The sequence below is a fragment of the Vicia villosa genome, linkage group LG6 (assembly GCF_029867415.1).
Source record: "Vicia villosa cultivar HV-30 ecotype Madison, WI linkage group LG6, Vvil1.0, whole genome shotgun sequence".
In the NCBI taxonomy this organism is placed as follows: Eukaryota; Viridiplantae; Streptophyta; class Magnoliopsida; order Fabales; family Fabaceae; genus Vicia; species Vicia villosa.
This window is the reverse complement of record NC_081185.1, coordinates 54,218,604-54,237,188: the sequence shown is the minus strand read 5'-3', so window position 1 is coordinate 54,237,188 and position 18,585 is coordinate 54,218,604. Positions and strand designations below refer to the sequence as shown.

At 33.8% G+C, this 18,585-nt stretch overlaps 1 protein-coding gene across 1 annotated transcript in view; it reads right to left on the bottom strand.

Annotated features, from left to right (window-relative positions):
- Nucleotides 1-1,690: 1,690 nt before the first annotated feature.
- Nucleotides 1,691-18,585, bottom strand: part of LOC131613679 (uncharacterized) — a 44,587-nt gene continuing 27,692 nt past the window's right edge. Inside the window, exon 3 of the mRNA XM_058885328.1 lies at nucleotides 1,691-1,842. Within this exon, the coding sequence (XP_058741311.1) occupies nucleotides 1,691-1,842 (152 nt within the window). The remainder of the gene's footprint in view (nucleotides 1,843-18,585) is intronic.

The window sequence follows — 18,585 nt, the reverse complement described above, 5'->3', positions numbered from 1 at the left end:
TATGCTTGTTTCTCACATATTTAACAAGATCCATCATTGTGTTGGATGCTTTAATCCCTAACACCGAGCCATATGACCCAGGACCACCCAAATCTCTACTCACAGCGACAACCATGATTTCCGCAAGGTATTCGACTTTAAGTTTATTTGCAAATATCATTTTCATTGAGTCCAATTTAATGCATCTCATGGGGTTTGAGCTCAAGAAGTTTATTCTGATTTTTGAAAATCTGCTACTGGTTATAATTCTGGTTTTTGACCGTGGAGCACACCATATGCGGCATTGTCGTGTTTGTAACGACATGACATTGACGGAAGACGGGATAAAGGCTGATCATGATGACTCTTCTAATTGTAGTAACTCCCCTGGTCAAAAAAAGATTAAATCTGGTAATGAACAAGGTGGAGTTATGAATGCAGTGGAGAAGATGTGTTTGTTGGTTAATTATTTCCCTTCTAAAAGACCAACAGGCAAAGTGGTGGTTGTTTTTGAGAGGTCTCCCCGTAGAAAGTGTATTGTTGGTCATCTTAATGTGAAACAGTTGTTTTTTTCCCGGGCCATAAACAAGACAGATGCAAGGAAGAATAAGAATTTGGTGTCTGAGCATGAATATATCCATCCAAAGCTTCCAAACATAATGCTTCTTGTTAGAGATTTACCAGAGAGCATTATTGGAAGGCTGAATAGTGGTGATGCAGAAATTAAAATGGATTTAGTAGCTGTACAAATTGATGTTGGCTGGAGCTTTAGGTTACTCAAAATGAAATTGAAGCTTGATGAGGTTGAAAGGTTGCTAGCAGAATCAACAAAATTGGTTAAAACTGCCTATATGATTGTTCAGTTTAAACAATGGGATCCGGGAGTAATTTTAGAACCTTGAGGACAAGGTCCGATGTGAACCGGGCGGCAATGATAGGAGGTGCAATTAGCTATTTTAATTAGTAACATAATGTTAGTAGCTATTTTATTTTGAATGTTTGGTTAAATTGGGCTTTTAGTAGTGTTTGAGCCTTTAACTTTATTATCATTAGAAGTACTATATATTGTAGTCTCATTGAGACATTAGGTATGAAGAATCAAATGAAGTTTATTTTTATCCTTTTTGTTTTATTTACTCATTTAAATGTTTTCCCTCTTTCATTTTAGAAACCCTAGCTCTAAGTCTTCTTGGTAGGAATTATCTTCTTATCACTTTACTCAGAACTCAACCTCCAACACTGCCGACGAATCCGTCCAGTCCAACACCAATCCCATCCCGTCGAAAGCATTCCGCCGAAATCACGCACAGGTGTGCCACTCAACCGACGCCGTTCTCCGGCCACGCACCACCGTCATCGCACCACGGCCCTCAGATCTCAACCGTAATATCACAATCAGTAAACTCGCCGATGCACACAACAACAAACTTGGTCGGTAACCTTTTCTCTATTTTTTTTTTCGGTCTTCTTTCTGTTTTTTTTATTATGTTGGAGATTTGAGTGATTTTTAATCCTTTGCTTTCTATGTTTTTTTTTTGAAACAGCAAAGATTTATTAATAGCAAAACATAAAGTTTTGCTTTATTAATAGCAAAACATAAAGGCATGAGCCATGCCATAGGAACATTTGGTGTTACAGTCTGCTAGCAGGATAAATAACTAGTTGTATCCTGTGTAGTTCTATTCAATAAAATCCGCTCCAAGACAACAAATCAATACCACCCTGTTACATTTCCATTACATGGCAGAGTAAAGATTACACCTAAACTATGATTTCCCCAACTCACTGTATCCAGAGCATCGATCAAAACCAGAATCATTTGAAGGTTTTCAACTCTGAAGCCTGCTTCTTCACGCACAGCCACTGCATATTGCCGATACAGCATAAGGCCATCAACATGATACTTCATCGACGGCAAGTCCAGATTTAACATATTAAAGATCCAGGTGCATGTTATACCGACATAGACAGGCTGCATCGCGCTCCTTATCCTGCTGATCTTGCCAAGAGATGAGAGAAAAAGAGATTTGAGTTTTGTTTCATGGTGAGAGAAAAAGAGATGAGAGAAAACGTGTGTTGTTTCTCTGTTTTGAATCTATTTCCTCATTTTTAGCCTTTAATTATTATTTAGTCAATAAAGAAAAATCTAAAAAATATCACTTTTCTAAAAAAGGGGTCACGTCACTCACGTGTATGTATACATGTAGTTAGGTTAATTGTACCATATATTATAACCTATGTTTGTTTTTATAATCTTATCATAGTTAAAATATTGTAGCAAAGACAACAGTCTTTTCTTGCTGTAAATAATGTTGGAATTATAAGTTGTTTAGCAACTTTTTAATAATTATTTAAAATGACAATTTGATAAGTAACTAAAAAATTATCTTATAATTTTTCTCCTTTATAAAATAATAATTAATATGTACATAAATCACCAATTACTAATAAATAAAAAATCAAAACAAACAATTAATAAACTCAACATTTTTTTTTAGATACGGATTAAAACGGGTGAATGTAAAATTTCATTCGTTTGAATAATCAAATACTTAGCGCACGCGATGTCAAAACGATTATTCTCTTCCGTGAATTAATTTAATTCTAACACTTCCCACGGATAATACGACGAGTGAATGACATTTTCACCACGTCTTCGAATTGATCGACCCTTAATGTCGTATCAATCAAATTATTCAAAACGCTTAATTCATCTAATTTAATTTAACACATCTATTAATTATTTAATACAAAAAACCAAAAAATAGGGATTATATGCAAAATATGAATTTAGTTTCTTAATTATGATCTACGATAACTACGAACCGCGACTACGTATCTTGCCAAAACACTTCAATAATCAAATTCTAATAATTCATATAATCCCATAAAAAACACCAACAAACACTACGAACTACGTTGACTCTGATCCTCCAACAAGGAGGTACGTAGGCATTCGAGCAACCGAAACGAGTCCCCTTCCCCTAAATTTAAGTAGGTTTGAGATTTTATTCTCTACCCTACTACGCACTTTTAACCATAACCTTTTATAAACCTTACTATAATACTCTTACGAACCTTAGAGACATTTAGAAAACCTTAAGGAAGTGTCAAGGGTGCCTAACACCTTCCCTCGACCCTAATTTCTCAACTTACCTAGAAACTCTCTAATTAGGTTTTATCCCATATTTTCCCTTATCTTTAGATATAATAAAATATAGGTGGCGACTCTGTATATTTTAGGTTAATAACTTAGAATTTAAAAGTCGGTCGTAACACCTACGTGAAGAAATCATAGAAGAATTGAAGAAGAAATCTATGCTGTTTAGCAGTATTCTCCACTAGAGTTATCAAAAGTTCACCAATACTTGATCAATTCATACATTGTTCACATTGAATGACTTGACAAACTGAATACACTAAGTTGTTGCTCGAAGAAGTGTTTCATGTTTGCTTATGATCATTAAATGTGTTATCACATGCTGATCAGTATTCAAGAAGAAGACAAGCATTAGAAGGAGCAATTCAACATAGAGTTGTTGCTCTAAGTCTGCTTGAAGAGGAAATGAAGATGGTATTACAAGAAGGAATTAATTTCAAGAGTTGAAGCTCTAATATCCTTACTCTGATGAGAAAAAAGACCGAGCTGAAAGAAGCAATTAATACAGGAGCTATTGCTCTTAATCTGCTTTCAGAAGAAAATGAAGATCCCTGAAGAAGCAAATAAAAATAGAGTTTTTGCTCTAAATCTTCTCTCAGAAGATGAAGATCAAATCAGAAGCAATCAACAAAAGAGTTCTTGCTCTTAATCAGCTTAAGAAGAAGAAGATGAAGATCAATGAAGATGAAGCAACCATTACAAGAGTTGCGGCTCTTAATCTGCTTACAGAAGAAGAAGATCTCATCGAGAAGTTGAAGACAAGAAGACTACAAGATATTTTTGTTTCTTGTAATAATATGTAAAAACACATAGACTTGTTGCTCGTAGTGTGTTATAGCTTAAGGAACTTTTGATAGATTGTTTAGGCACCAAAAGTGACTTCTAGTCAATGTGTCGTAAACATACGTATTGAGAATAGGATACCATCTGCTTAATTAAGAAGCACACCTGTAATCACCAGAAGATAGATGAACTTTATATCCTGATGGGATCACTGAACGGTTCATCATCTATAGTTAGTCACGAGCAGTTGGCTTGTGCGGGGTTAGTCACAGCATGTAGCTGTACAGGTTACTAGATTGATAAACATTATATCCAGATGGGATCACTGAACAGTTCAGTCATCTAGGGGTTAGTCACTCTTGGGTAGCTTGTGCAGGGTTAGTCACAACAGTTGGCTGTGCAGGTTGTTAGTCACGATGGAGGATCGTGCATATGTAATCAAGCTTGTTTATAGTGGATTAAGAACTCTAATGAGAGGCAAATTACCTGAAAAAGGTGGACTGGAGGTAGCCTTATTCAGAAGGTGAACCAGGATAAAAATAAACATGTCTTTAACTTTTTGCATAATTCAACTAACTCTGAACATTCACGCAGAATATCCTTAGAACTCTACTGGGACAAGTCAGAAGTTCTGATGATACAAAGAAGTTAAATTAAATATCTCATAGGCTATGCAACTCCATTCCAAGTATGCTTCCGCAATATTGTAAAGTATATCCAGAAGATTAGATACTAAGAAGAAAGAAAATAAATTAAAGAAAGGGAATTTTAAATTGATAAATAACACAATTCAATCCCCCTTTCTTGTGTTTTTCTCCACCTTCACTGTAAGCCCCATCTGCTTTCATATCTCTCATATGTTTTTCAAAAACAATAATAGGGCCTCTCCTTGAGCTGTAAGTGTAACGCCCCGAATTTAACTAATTATTTAATTAAATTAATTAAGGATTTATTAATTGGAAATTGGTCGAAGTTGGAATTTATCAGAGAAATTTGATTATTATGTCGGTGTAAGTTGTTATGTGGTAATTATTATTATATTGGAGTTGTAGAAATAATATAATTATTATTATATTGGAGTTGTAGAAATAATATAATTATTATTATATTGGAATATGAGTTGTTGGTTGGGTTTATTTTATGGTGGTATGTAATAATAAGGAGGTGTAGAGAAGTTGAGCCCAATAGAGGAATATTATTATTATTATTATTATTATTATTATTATTATTATTATTATTATTATTATTATTATTATATATTGGATTAAATGGAATAAGGGGATTAGGTTTATTATAAGAAAGAAATAATAAGGGTTTGGAGCTCTAGAGAAGAAAAAGAGATTTATCGTAGAAAATTGCAAAGCTGCAGAGAAAGAGAAAGAGCGAGGTTGGAACTATGGCGGCAACAAAGTGCAACCAGAATAGAGAGCGACCTCCAATCCAAGGTAAGGGTGAGGTTCTAGCTCTATAAACGGGATTATGATGAATGATATGTGGGGGCTATGATTGTATGGATTGTCTCTGTTTTGTGTGGTTGTTTGTATCTTTGAGATTGAATTTTGTTGATGTTGAAACTGATTGATGTCTGTGAATAAGGTTATAAAAGTTCAATCAATTGTTGTGGGGAATTAACCTAGGGTTTATAATTATTATTATTGAGGAATTAAGTGCAGAAAAACGGATTAATGTTGGTTGAGTATAACTATTATAGTGCTATGTCTCTGTGTTGGTCGAAATTGATTTGCAACTGAATCGAAGGAGGAAAATTGAGTTTTTGGGTTGAGTTATAGGGATTTGGTACGACGGGGTTTGAGATTTGGGATCAAAATCAATGTGTTAAAATTCATGTTTTATGATTCCAATTCACTACTATATGTTAGGTATGAATGAATATGTGTTTGTTTTATGAAAAATAATTGAATTGGTTGGATTTTAATGGAAAAATGCATAAAACCCGTAGCTGTTTCTTGGCAAAAATCTAGTTTTGGAGAAAACTTCAAAAATTCATATATTTGGATCTGTAAGTCCGTTTGAGTCCCCGTTCGAAGCACTAGAAAGCTAATAATGTGTATTTTATTATCAAAATAGTTTCATGTTCTGGAAATAAAATTTAATTGGTGTGTAATGAAGTTTTGTTGTGTCGGTGTATGATACAGGTGTTTGCGCTTTCCGAAAACTTGGAAAATTCATAATTTTTGACTCCGGTGTCCATTTGACGCGCTGTTTGGACCGTTGGAAAGCTAAAATTATGTTCTATCTTGTAAAAATATTTTCAAACACAGTTGATGAATTTTACTGAATCGATGTACATTTTCGTGTGTAATGTTGTCTAATTGTTGAACTGGGTGTACGCTATTAATCGTGTGCTTGTTGTATGAACTTGTGTGATTGAATTGCTTGTTGTATGAACTTGTATGATTGAATTGCACGTTGTTACTGCTGTTGTGTTGTTGTTAGTGCTATAAGTTGTTGCTTCATACAATTTGTTGATATAAGTTGTTGTCGATATGTTGACTAAGTTGTAGGCCTATGGCCAGTGTTGAAGCGACGTTGAGTACCTCTAATGTTGGTACAGTGTTGAATTGTTGTCGTTGTTGCGTTGTTGTTGTTGTTGTTGTGACGTTGTGGTTGTTGTTACATGCATACATTTGCATTGTTTAAGTTGGCCTTGATGGCACCATGTTGAAAAGTTGAAGGCTAATGCCATGGCCTTAATGGCACCACGTTGAAGGCTTACGCCTTGTTGAAATGCGTCGATAACCTGGCATATGTTTAAGTTGGGAGTTTTATTCCAAATGGTACCACATGCATTTGCACAGTTGAGTCACATTTGAAGTTGTTGTTGTTATTTCGTTGTTGTTGTTATTACGTTGTTGTTGTTGATATAAGTTGTCGTTGTTGTAAGTTGTTGTTGTTATAAGTGGTTGTTGTTATTAAGTTGTGATGATTTAAATTGGGAAATAATTATTATAACTATTGTTATAGTTGTTGTTGCTAATTGTTGTTACTAGTTGTTGTTATACTTGTTACTGAATATTGTTATCATAATTGTTGTTGGTAAATAATTATTATAATCGTTGTTGCTATTTGTTATTATAACTGTTGTTTGAATAAGTATGAAGTGGTGATATTGTATGATCTAATCTTAATATATTATTTATCATACGCTTGCTTATATTGTTGGATATCTCACCCTTCTGCTGATGTTTCCCCTACCATGGGAAATGGGCAGGTACTCAAGAATAGATGTGGATGTTCAAAGTATTTTTATGAAGTCTTTAGTTGCTGTTAGTACGAGTTGGGTCTTGCTATGATACGTAGCACTCGGGGGGTTGAACGATTGTTGTTATTTATTAATTGTTGTTATAACTATAAGATGTTAGCTTTTAAGTGGAAATTGTGAAGCAATATGTTGTTGTGAAGTTGTTTCAATTGAATGAAAATATTGCACAAAGTGAAGTTGAATAATTGATATTATTATTATTAATAAAAGTTGTTTATTTTTAAAAAGAGTAAACAGATTTTAATCGGTTCATCCGAATTATGTGCTATGTATCAATGATATATGTGATTAAGTTGTTTGTTGTTTTACGTTGAACGTGACATCCCAATTGTATGTTGAATTTCCGCACTCTGATTTTATTAATATTTGTTGGGTAGGTTTGGGGTGTTACAATTGGTATCATAGCAGGTCGGTCTGTCCGGCCAGTGTTGTCTAATATTATTTATCCCTTCGTATGCGACAAGTGTGTGAAACACTGTCGGTACTTGTTTGTTTTCTAGTTGTTGGTTGCAGGAGTTGGCTTGAAGCTAAGTGGGGGAGAAGCGGTGCTTCTCGGATCTATTCAGTTGTAAGATGTTGGTGTGCTGCAGTTAGCGACAATGCAAGTATTGTTTAAGTTTTGTTGTTTTCCGAGGTAACATGGATTTAAGATTTTAGTTGTTTGACAAGTTGGAGCGTCTTGAATGAAGAAAGGATGTTGCTAGATCTTGGAAGCAAGATAGAGAGATGTAACTTATGTCCATCAACCTTAAATTCTGATTTTTGCAATTATGGAACAGCTGTCAGTAAAAGGGGCATAACTTTTTACTCGTGATTCTGATTGAAGCGATTCTGGACTTTTTGAAAGCTTACGAAATTCCCTACAGTTTGCATATAAGATTTGTCTTTAGGAAATTTGTGAAGAGGAAGAAAAGTGCATTTTAATATTTGGGTCTGATGCTGATTTAGGAAAATTCTGCATACAGGACTTTTGGACCAGTCCCATTGCAAGGATGATAACTTTATACTCGTAAACCGGATTTAAGCGATTCTTGAAGTTATGGAATCTACACGAAATCCACTTCATTTTGGAATATAATTTTGTGTTTGGGAGGTCTGTATTGAAAGCGATAAATGTGTTTGAAGGTGGGTGATTCTTGCTAAAAATTTGGAAAAAGTTGTAGAAGTTGTTGGGAAGTTTTGAATTGTGAGTTAGGATCGGAAATGCGAGTCGGTGAGTACAATTTGGAAAAGAACACTATTAATTTTGGTAATGATGGTTTATACTTCGAAATCGTTCTCGGCTGTCTATAGACAAATTGAGGACTTGATCACCCTTAATCCCTTGTTGATAGTGGACGAAAATCGTGTTGGATGGTATAGACGTATCATGCTATCTTGATGGTGAGTAAAGTGAAGGATGCTATAATGAAAATCTGTTGATAAGAGTATGTTGTGATGTTGTATAGTCGAGTATAAGCAAGTTGAGGATGGTTGTGTCAGATAGATTTTCGAGGACGAAAATATCCAAGTGGGGGAGAGTTGTAACGCCGCGAATTTAATTAATTATTTAATTAAATTAATTAAGGATTTAATAATTGGAAATTGGTCGAAGTTGGGATTTATCGGAGAAATTTGATTATTATGTCGGTTTAAGTTGTTATGTGGTAATTATTATTATATTGGAGTTGTAGAAATAATATAATTATTATTATATTGGAGTTGTAGAAATAATATAATTATTATTATATTGGAATATGAGTTGTTGGTTGGGTTTATTTTATGGTGGTATGTAATAATAAGGAGGTGTAGAGAAGTTGAGCCCAATAAAGGAATAATAATATTAATATTATTATTATTTGGTTAAGAGTTATAATATTATTATTATTATTATTATTATTATATATTGGATTAAATGGATTAAGAGGATTAGGTTTCTTATAAGAAAGAAATAATAAGGGTTTGGAGCTCTAGAGAAGAAAAAGAGATTTATCGTAGAAAATTACAAAGCTGCAGAGAAAGAGAAAGAGCGAGGTTGGAACTATGGCGGCAACGAAGTGCAACCAGAATAGAGAGCGACCTCCAATCCAAGGTAAGGGTGGGGTTCTAGCTCTATAAACAGGATTATGATGAATAATATGTGGGGGTTAAGATTGTATGGATTGTCTCTGTTTTGTGTGGTTGTTTGTATCTTTGAGATTGAATTTTGTTGATGTTGAAATTGATTGAGGTCTGTGAATAAGGTTATAAAAGTTCAATCAATTTTTGTGGGGAATTAACCTAGGGTTTGTAATTATTATTATTGAGGAATTAAGTGCAGAAAAACGGTTTAATTTTGGTTGAGTATAACTATTATAGTGCTATGTCTCTGTGTTGGTCGAAATTGATTTGCAACTGAATCGAAGGACGAAAATTGAGTTTTTGGGTTGAGTTATAGGGATTTGGTATGACGGGGTTTGAGATTTGGGATCAAAATCAATGTGTTAAAATTCATGTTTTATGATTCCAATTCACAACTATATGTTAGGTATGAATGAATATGTGTTTGTTTTATGAAAAATAATTGAATTGGTTGGATTTTAATGGAAAAATGCATAAAACCCGTAGCTGTTTCTTGGCAAAAATCTAGTTTTGGAGAAAACTTCAAAAATTCATATATTTTGATCCGTAAGTCCGTTTGAGTCTCCGTTCGAAGCGCTAGAAAGCTAATAATGTGTATTTTATTATAAAAATAGTTTCATGTTCTGGAAATAAAATTTAATTGGTGTGTAATGAAGTTTTGTTGTGTCGGTGTATGATACAGGTGTTTGCGCTTTCCGAAAACTTAGAAAATTCATAATGTTTTACTCCGGTGTCCATTTGACGCGCTGTTTGGACCGTTGGAAAGCTAAAATTATGTTCTATCTTGTAAAAATATTTTTAAACACAGTTGATGAATTTTACTGAATCGATATACATTTTCGTGTGTAATGTTGTGTAATTGTCGAACTGGGTGTACGCTATTATTCGTGTGCTTGTTGTATGAACTTGTGTGATTGAATTGCTTGTTGTATGAACTTGTATGATTGAATTGCACGTTGTTACTGCTGTTGTGTTGTTGTTAGTGCTATAAGTTGTTGCTTCATACAATTTGTTGATATAAGTTGTTGTCGATATGTTGACTAAGTTGTAGGCCTATGGCCAGTGTTGAAGCGACGTTGAGTACCTCGAATGTTGGTACAGTGTTGAATTGTTGTCGTTGTTGCGTTGTTGTTGTTGTTGTGACGTTGTGGTTGTTGTTGCATGCATACATTTGCATTGTTTAAGTTGGCCTTGATGGCACCACGTTGAAAAGTTGAAGGCTTATGCCTTGGCCTTAATGGCACCACGTTGAAGGCTTACGCCTTGTTGAAATGCCTCGATAACCTGGCATATGTTTAAGTTGGGAGTTTTACTCCAAATGGTACCACATGCATTTGCACAGTTGAGTCGCATTTGAAGTTGTTGTTGTTATTTCGTTGTTGTTGTTATTACGTTGTTGTTGTTGATATAAGTTGTCATTGTTGTAAGTTGTTGTTGTTATAAGTGGTTGTTGTTATTAAGTTGTGATGATTTAAATTGGGAAATAATTATTATAACTATTGTTATAGTTGTTGTTGCTAATTGTTGTTACTAGTTGTTGGTATACTTGTTACTGAATATTGTTATCATAATTGTTGTTGGTAAATAATTATTATAACTGTTGTTGCTATTTGTTATTATAACTGTTGTTTGAATAAGTATGAAGTGGTGATATTGTATGATCTAATCTTAATATATTATTTATCATACGCTTGCATATATTGTTGGATATCTCACCCTTCTGCTGATGTTTCCCCTACCATGGGAAATAGGCAGGTACTCAAGAATAGCTGTGGATGTTCAAAGTATTTTTATGAAGTCTTTAGTTGCTGTTAGTACGAGTTGGGTCTTGCTCTGATACGTAGCACTCGGGGGGTTGAACGATTGTTGTTATTTATTAATTGTTGTTATAACTATAAGATGTTAACTTTTAAGTGGAAATTGTGAAGCAATATGTTGTTGTGAAGTTGTTTCAATTGAATGAAAATATTGCACGAAGTGAAGTTGAATAATTGATATTATTATTATTAATAAAAGTTGTTTATTTTTAAAAAGAGTAAACAGATTTTAATTGGTTCATCCGAGTTATGTGCTATGTATCTATGATATATGTGATTAAGTTGTTTGTTGTTTTACGTTGAATGTGACATCCCAATTGTATGTTGAATTTCCACACTCTGATTTTATTAATATTCGTTGGGTAGGTTTGGGGTGTTACAATTGGTATCAGAGCAGGTCGGTCTGTCCGGCCAGTGTTGCCTAATATTATTTATCCCTTCGTATGGGACAAGTGTGTGAAACACTGTCGGTACTTGTTTGTTTTCTAGTTGTTGGTTGCAAGAGATGGCTTGAAGCTAAGTGGGGGAGAAGCGGTGCTTCTCGGATCTATTCAGTTGTAAGATGTTGGTGTGCTGCAGTTGGCGACAATGCAAGTATTGTTTAAGTTGTGTTGTTTTCCGAGGTAACATGGATTTAAGATTTTAGTTGTTTGACAAGTTAGAGCGTATTGAATGAAGATAGGATGTTGGTAGATCTTGGAAGCAAGATAGAGAGATGTAACTTATGTACATCAACCTTAAATTCTGATTTTTGCAATTATGGAACAGCTGTATGTAAAAGGGGCATAACTTTTTTCTTGTGATTTTGATTGAAGCTATTCTGGACTTTTTGGAAAGCTTACGAAATTCCCTACAGTTTGCATATAAGATTTGTCTTTAGGAAATTTGTGAAGAGGAAGAAAAGTGCATTTTAATATTTGGGTCTGATGCTGATTTTTGGAAAATTCTGCATACAGGAATTTTGGACCAGTCCCATTGCAAGGATGATAACTTTATACTCGTAAACCGGATTTAAGCGATTCTTGAAGTTATGGAATCTACACGAAATCCCGTTCATTTTGGAATATAATTTTGTGTTTGGGAGGTCTGTATTGAAAGCGATAAATGTGTTTGAAGTTGGGTGATTCTTGCTAAAAATTTGGAAAAAGTTGTAGAAGTTGTTGGGATGTTTTGAATTGTGAGTTAGGATCGGAAATGCGAGTCAGTGAGTACAATTTGGAAAAGTACACTATTAATGTTGGTAATGATGGTTTATACTTCGATATCGTTCTCGGCTGTCTATTGACAAATTGAGGACTTGATCACCCTTAATCCCTTGTTGATAGTGGACGAAAATCGTGTTGGATGGTATAGACGTATCTTGCTATCTTGATGGTGAGTAAAGTGAAGGATGCTATAATGAAAATCTGTTGATAAGAGTATGTTGTGATGTTGTATAGTCGAGTATAAGCAAGTTGAGGATGGTTGTGTCGGATAGATTTTCGAGGACGAAAATATCCAAGTGGGGGAGAGTTGTAACGCCCTGAATTTAATTAATTATTTAATTAAATTAATTAAGGATTTAATAATTGGAAATTAGTCGAAGTTGGGATTTATCGGAGAAATTTGATTATTATGTCGGTTTAAGTTGTTATGTGGTAATTATTATTATATTGGAGTTGTAGAAATAATATAATTATTATTATATTGGAGTTGTAGAAATAATATAATTATTATTATATTGGAATATGAGTTGTTGGTTGGGTTTATTTTATGGTGGTATGTAATAATAAGGAGGTGTAGAGAAGTTGAGCCCAATAGAGGAATAATATTATTATTATTATTATTATTATTATTATTATTATTATTATTATTTGGTTAAGAGTTATATTATTATTATTATTATTATTATTATTATATATTGGATTAAATGGAATAAGAGGATTAGGTTTATTATAAGAAAGAAATAATAAGGGTTTGGCGCTCTAGAGAAGAAAAAGAGATTTATCGTAGAAAATTGCAAGTTGCAGAGAAAGAGAAAGAGCGAGGTTGGAACTATGGCGGCAACGAAGTGCGACCAGAATAGAGAGCGACCTCCAATCCAAGGTAAGGGTGGGGTTCTAGCTCTATAAACGGGATTATGAATACTGATATGTGGGGGTTATGATTGTATGGATTGTCTCTGTTTTGTGTGGTTGTTTGTATCTTTGAGATTGAATTTTGTTGATGTTGAAATTGATTGATGTCTGTGAATAAGGTTATAAAAATTCAATCAATTGTTGTGGGAATTAACCTAGGGTTTATAATTATTATTATTGAGGAATTAAGTGCAGAAAAACGGATTAATGTTGGTTGAGTATAACTATTATAGTGCTATGTCTCTGTGTTGGTCGAAATTGATTTGCAACTGAATCGAAGGAGGAAAATTGAGTTTTTGGGTTGAGTTATAGGGATTTGGTATGACGGGGTTTGAGATTTGGGATCAAAATCAATGTGTTAAAATTCATGTTTTATGATTCCAATTCACTAATATATGTTAGGTATGAATGAATATGTGTTTGTTTTATGAAAAATAATTGAATTGGTTGGATTTTAATGGAAAAATGCATAAAACCCGTAGCTGTTTCTTGGCAAAAATCTAGTTTTGGAGAAAACTTCAAAAATTCATATATTTTGATCCGTAAGTCCGTTTGAGTCCCCGTTCGAAGCGCTAGAAAGCTAATAATGTGTATTTTATTATAAAAATAGTTTCATGTTCTGGAAATAAAATTTAATTGGTGTGTAATGAAGTTTTGTTGTGTCGGTGTATGATACTGGTGTTTGCGCTTTCCGAAAACTTAGAAAATTCATAATTTTTGAATCCGGTGTCCATTTGACGCGCTGTGTGGACCGTTGGAAAGCTAAAATTATGTTCTATCTTGTAAAAATATTTTCAAACACAGTTGATGAATTTTACTGAATCGATGTACATTTTCGTGTGTAATGTTGTGTAATTGTCGAACTGGGTGTACGCTATTAATCGTGTGCTTGTTGTATGAACTTGTGTGATTGAATTGCTTGTTGTATGAACTTGTATGATTGAATTGCACGTTGTTACTGCTGTTGTGTTGTTGTTAGTGCTATAAGTTGTTGCTTCATACAATTTGTTGATATAAGTTGTTGTCGATATGTTGACTAAGTTGTAGGCCTATGGCCAGTGTTGAAGCGACGTTGAGTACCTCTAATGTTGGTACAGTGTTGAATTGTTGTCGTTGTTGCGTTGTTGTTGTTGTTGTTGTGACGTTGTGGTTGTTGTTGCATGCATTCATTTGCATTGTTTAAGTTGGCCTTGATGGCACCACGTTGAAAAGTTGAAGGCTTATGCCTTGGCCTTAATGGCACCACGTTGAAGGCTTACGCCTTGTTGAAATGCCTCGATAACCTGGCATATGTTTAAGTTGGGAGTTTTACTCCAAATGGTACCACATGCATTTGCACAGTTGAGTCGCATTTGAAGTTGTTGTTGTTATTTCGTTGTTGTTGTTATTACGTTGTTGTTGTTGATATAAGTTGTCGTTGTTGTAAGTTGTTGTTGTTATAAGTGGTTGTTGTTATTAAGTTGTGATGATTTAAATTGGGAAATAATTATTATAACTATTGTTATAGTTGTTGTTGCTAATTGTTGATACTAGTTGTTGGTATACTTGTTACTGAATATTGTTATCATAATTGTTGTTGGTAAATAATTATTATAACTGTTGTTGCTATTTGTTATTATAACTGTTGTTTGAATAAGTATGAAGTGGTGATATTGTATGATCTAATCTTAATATATTATTTATCATACGCTTGCATATATTGTTGGATATCTCACCCTTCTGCTGATGTTTCCCCTACCATGGGAAATGGGCAGGTACTCAAGAATAGCTGTGGATGTTCAAAGTATTTTTATGAAGTCTTTAGTTGCTGTTAGTATGAGTTGGGTCTTGCTCTGATACGTAGCACTCGGGGGGTTGAACGATTGTTGTTATTTATTAATTGTTGTTATAACTATAAGATGTTAACTTTTAAGTGGAAATTGTGAAGCAATATGTTGTTGTGAAGTTGTTTCAATTGAATGAAAATATTGCACGAAGTGAAGTTGAATAATTGATATTATTATTATTAATAAAAGTTGTTTATTTTTAAAAAGAGTAAACAGATTTTAATTGGTTCATCCGAGTTATGTGCTATGTATCTATGATATATGTGATTAAGTTGTTTGTTGTTTTACGTTGAATGTGACATCCCAATTGTATGTTGAGTTTCCACACTCTGATTTTATTAATATTCGTTGGGTAGGTTTGGGGTGTTACAATTGGTATCAGAGCAGGTCGGTCTGTCCGGCCAGTGTTGTCTAATATTATTTATCCCTTCGTATGGGACAAGTGTGTGAAACACTGTCGGTACTTGTTTGTTTTCTAGTTGTTGGTTGCAGGAGTTGGCTTGAAGCTAAGTGGGGGAGAAGCGGTGCTTCTCGGATCTATTCAGTTGTAAGATGTTGGTGTGCTGCAGTTGGCGACAATGCAAGTATTGTTTAAGTTGTGTTGTTTTCCGAGGTAACATGGATTTAAGATTTTAGTTGTTTGACAAGTTGGAGCGTATTGAATGAAGAAAGGATGTTGGTAGATCTTGGAAGCAAGATAGAGAGATGTAACTTATGTACATCAACCTTAAATTCTGATTTTTGCAATTATGGAACAGCTGTATGTAAAAGGGGCATAACTTTTTTCTTGGGATTCTGATTGAAGCGATTCTGGACTTTTTGGAAAGCTTACGAAATTCCCTACAGTTTGCATATAAGATTTGTCTTTAGGAAATTTGTGAAGAGGAAGAAAAGTGCATTTTAATATTTGGGTCTGATGCTGATTTTTGGAAAACTCTGCATACAGGAATTTTGGATCAGTCCCATTGCAAGGATGATAACTTTATACTCGTAAACCGGATTTAAGCGATTCTTGAAGTTATGGAATCTACACGAAATCCCCTTCATTTTGGAATATAATTTTGTGTTTGGGAGGTCTGTATTGAAAGCGATAAATGTGTTTGAAGTTGGGTGATTCTTGCTAAAAATTTGGAAAAAGTTGTAGAAGTTGTTGGGATGTTTTGAATTGTGAGTTAGGATCGGAAATGCGAGTCAGTGAGTACAATTTGGAAAAGAACACTATTAATGTTGGTAATGATGGTTTATACTTCGATATCGTTCTCGGCTGTCTATTGACAAATTGAGGACTTGATCACCCTTAATCCCTTGTTGATAGTGGACGAAAATCGTGTTGGATGGTATAGACGTATCTTGCTATCTTGATGGTGAGTAAAGTGAAGGATGCTATAATGAAAATCTGTTGATAAGAGTATGTTGTGATGTTGTATAGTCGAGTATAAGCAAGTTGAGGATGGTTGTGTCGGATAGATTTTCGAGGACGAAAATATCCAAGTGGGGGAGAGTTGTAACGCCCTGAATTTAATTAATTATTTAATTAAATTAATTAAGGATTTAATAATTGGAAATTGGTCGAAGTTGGGATTTATCGGAGAAATTTGATTATTATGTCGGTTTAAGTTGTTATGTGGTAATTATTATTATATTGGAGTTGTAGAAATAATATAATTATTATTATATTGGAGTTGTAGAAATAATATAATTATTATTATATTGGAATATGAGTTGTTGGTTGGGTTTATTTTATGGTGGTATGTAATAATAAGGAGGTGTAGAGAAGTTGAGCCCAATAGAGGAATAATATTATTATTATTATTATTATTATTATTATTATTATTATTTGGTTAAGAGTTATATTATTATTATTATTATTATTATTATTATTATTATTATTATTATTATTATTATTATATATTGGATTAAATGGAATAAGAGGATTAGGTTTATTATAAGAAAGAAATAATAAGGGTTTGGCGCTCTAGAGAAGAAAAAGAGATTTATCGTAGAAAATTGCAAAGCTGCAGAGAAAGAGAAAGAGCGAGGTTGGAACTATGGCGGCAACGAAGTGCAACCAGAATAGAGAGCGACCTCCAATCCAAGGTAAGGGTGGGGTTCTAGCTCTATAAACGGGATTATGATGACTGATATGTGGGGGTTATGATTGTATGGATTGTCTCTGTTTTGTGTGGTTGTTTGTATCTTTGAGATTGAATTTTGTTGTTGTTGAAATTGATTGATGTCTGTGAATAAGGTTATAAAAGTTCAATCAATTGTTTTGGGAATTAACCTAGGGTTTATAATTATTATTATTGAGGAATTAAGTGCAGAAAAACGGATTAATGTTGGTTGAGTATAACTATTATAGTGCTATGTCTCTGTGTTGGTCGAAATTGATTTGCAACTGAATCGAAGGAGGAAAATTGAGTTTTTGGGTTGAGTTATAGGGATTTGGTATGACGGGATTTGAGATTTGGGATCAAAATCAATGTGTTAAAATTCATGTTTTATGATTCCAATTCACTACTATATGTTAGGTATGAATGAATATGTGTTTGTTTTATGAAAAATAATTGAATTGGTTGGATTTTAATGGAAAAATGCATAAAACCCGTAGTTGTTTCTTGGCAAAAATCTAGTTTTGGAGAAAACTTCAAAAATTCATATATTTTGATCCGTAAGTCCGTTTGAGTCCCCGTTCGAAGCGCTAGAAGGCTAATAATGTGTATTTTATTATAAAAATAGTTTCATGTTCTGGAAATAAAATTAAATTGGTGTGTAACGAAGTTTTGTTGTGTCGGTGTATGATACTGGTGTTTGCGCTTTCCGAAAACTTAGAAAATTCATAATTTTTGACTCCGGTGTCCATTTGACGCGCTGTGTGGACCGTTGGAAAGCTAAAATTATGTTCTATCTTGTAAAAATATTTTCAAACACAGTTGAGGAATTTTACTGAATCGATATACATTTTCGTGTGTAATGTTGTGTAATTGTCGAACTGGGTGTACGCTATTAATCGTGTGCTTGTTGTATGAACTTGTGTGATTGAATTGCTTGTTGTATGAACTTGTATGATTGAATTGCACGTTGTTATTGTTGTTGTGTTGTTGTTAGTGCTATAAGTTGTTGCTTCATACAATTTGTTGATATAAGTTGTTGTCGATATGTTGACTAAGTTGTAGGCCTATGGCCAGTGTTGAAGCGACGTTGAGTACCTCTACTGTTGGTACAGTGTTGAATTGTTGTCGTTGTTGCATTGTTGTTGTTGTTGTTGTGACGTTGTGGTTGTTGTTGCATGCATACATTTGCATTGTTTAAGTTGGCCTTGATAGCACCATGTTGAAAAGTTGAAGGCTTATGCCTTGGCCTTAATGGCACCACGTTGAAGGCTTACGCCTTGTTGAAATGCCTCGATAACCTGGCATATGTTTAAGTTGGGAGTTTTACACCAAATGGTACCACATGCATTTGCACAGTTGAGTCGCATTTGAAGTTGTTGTTGTTATTTCGTTGTTGTTGTTATTAC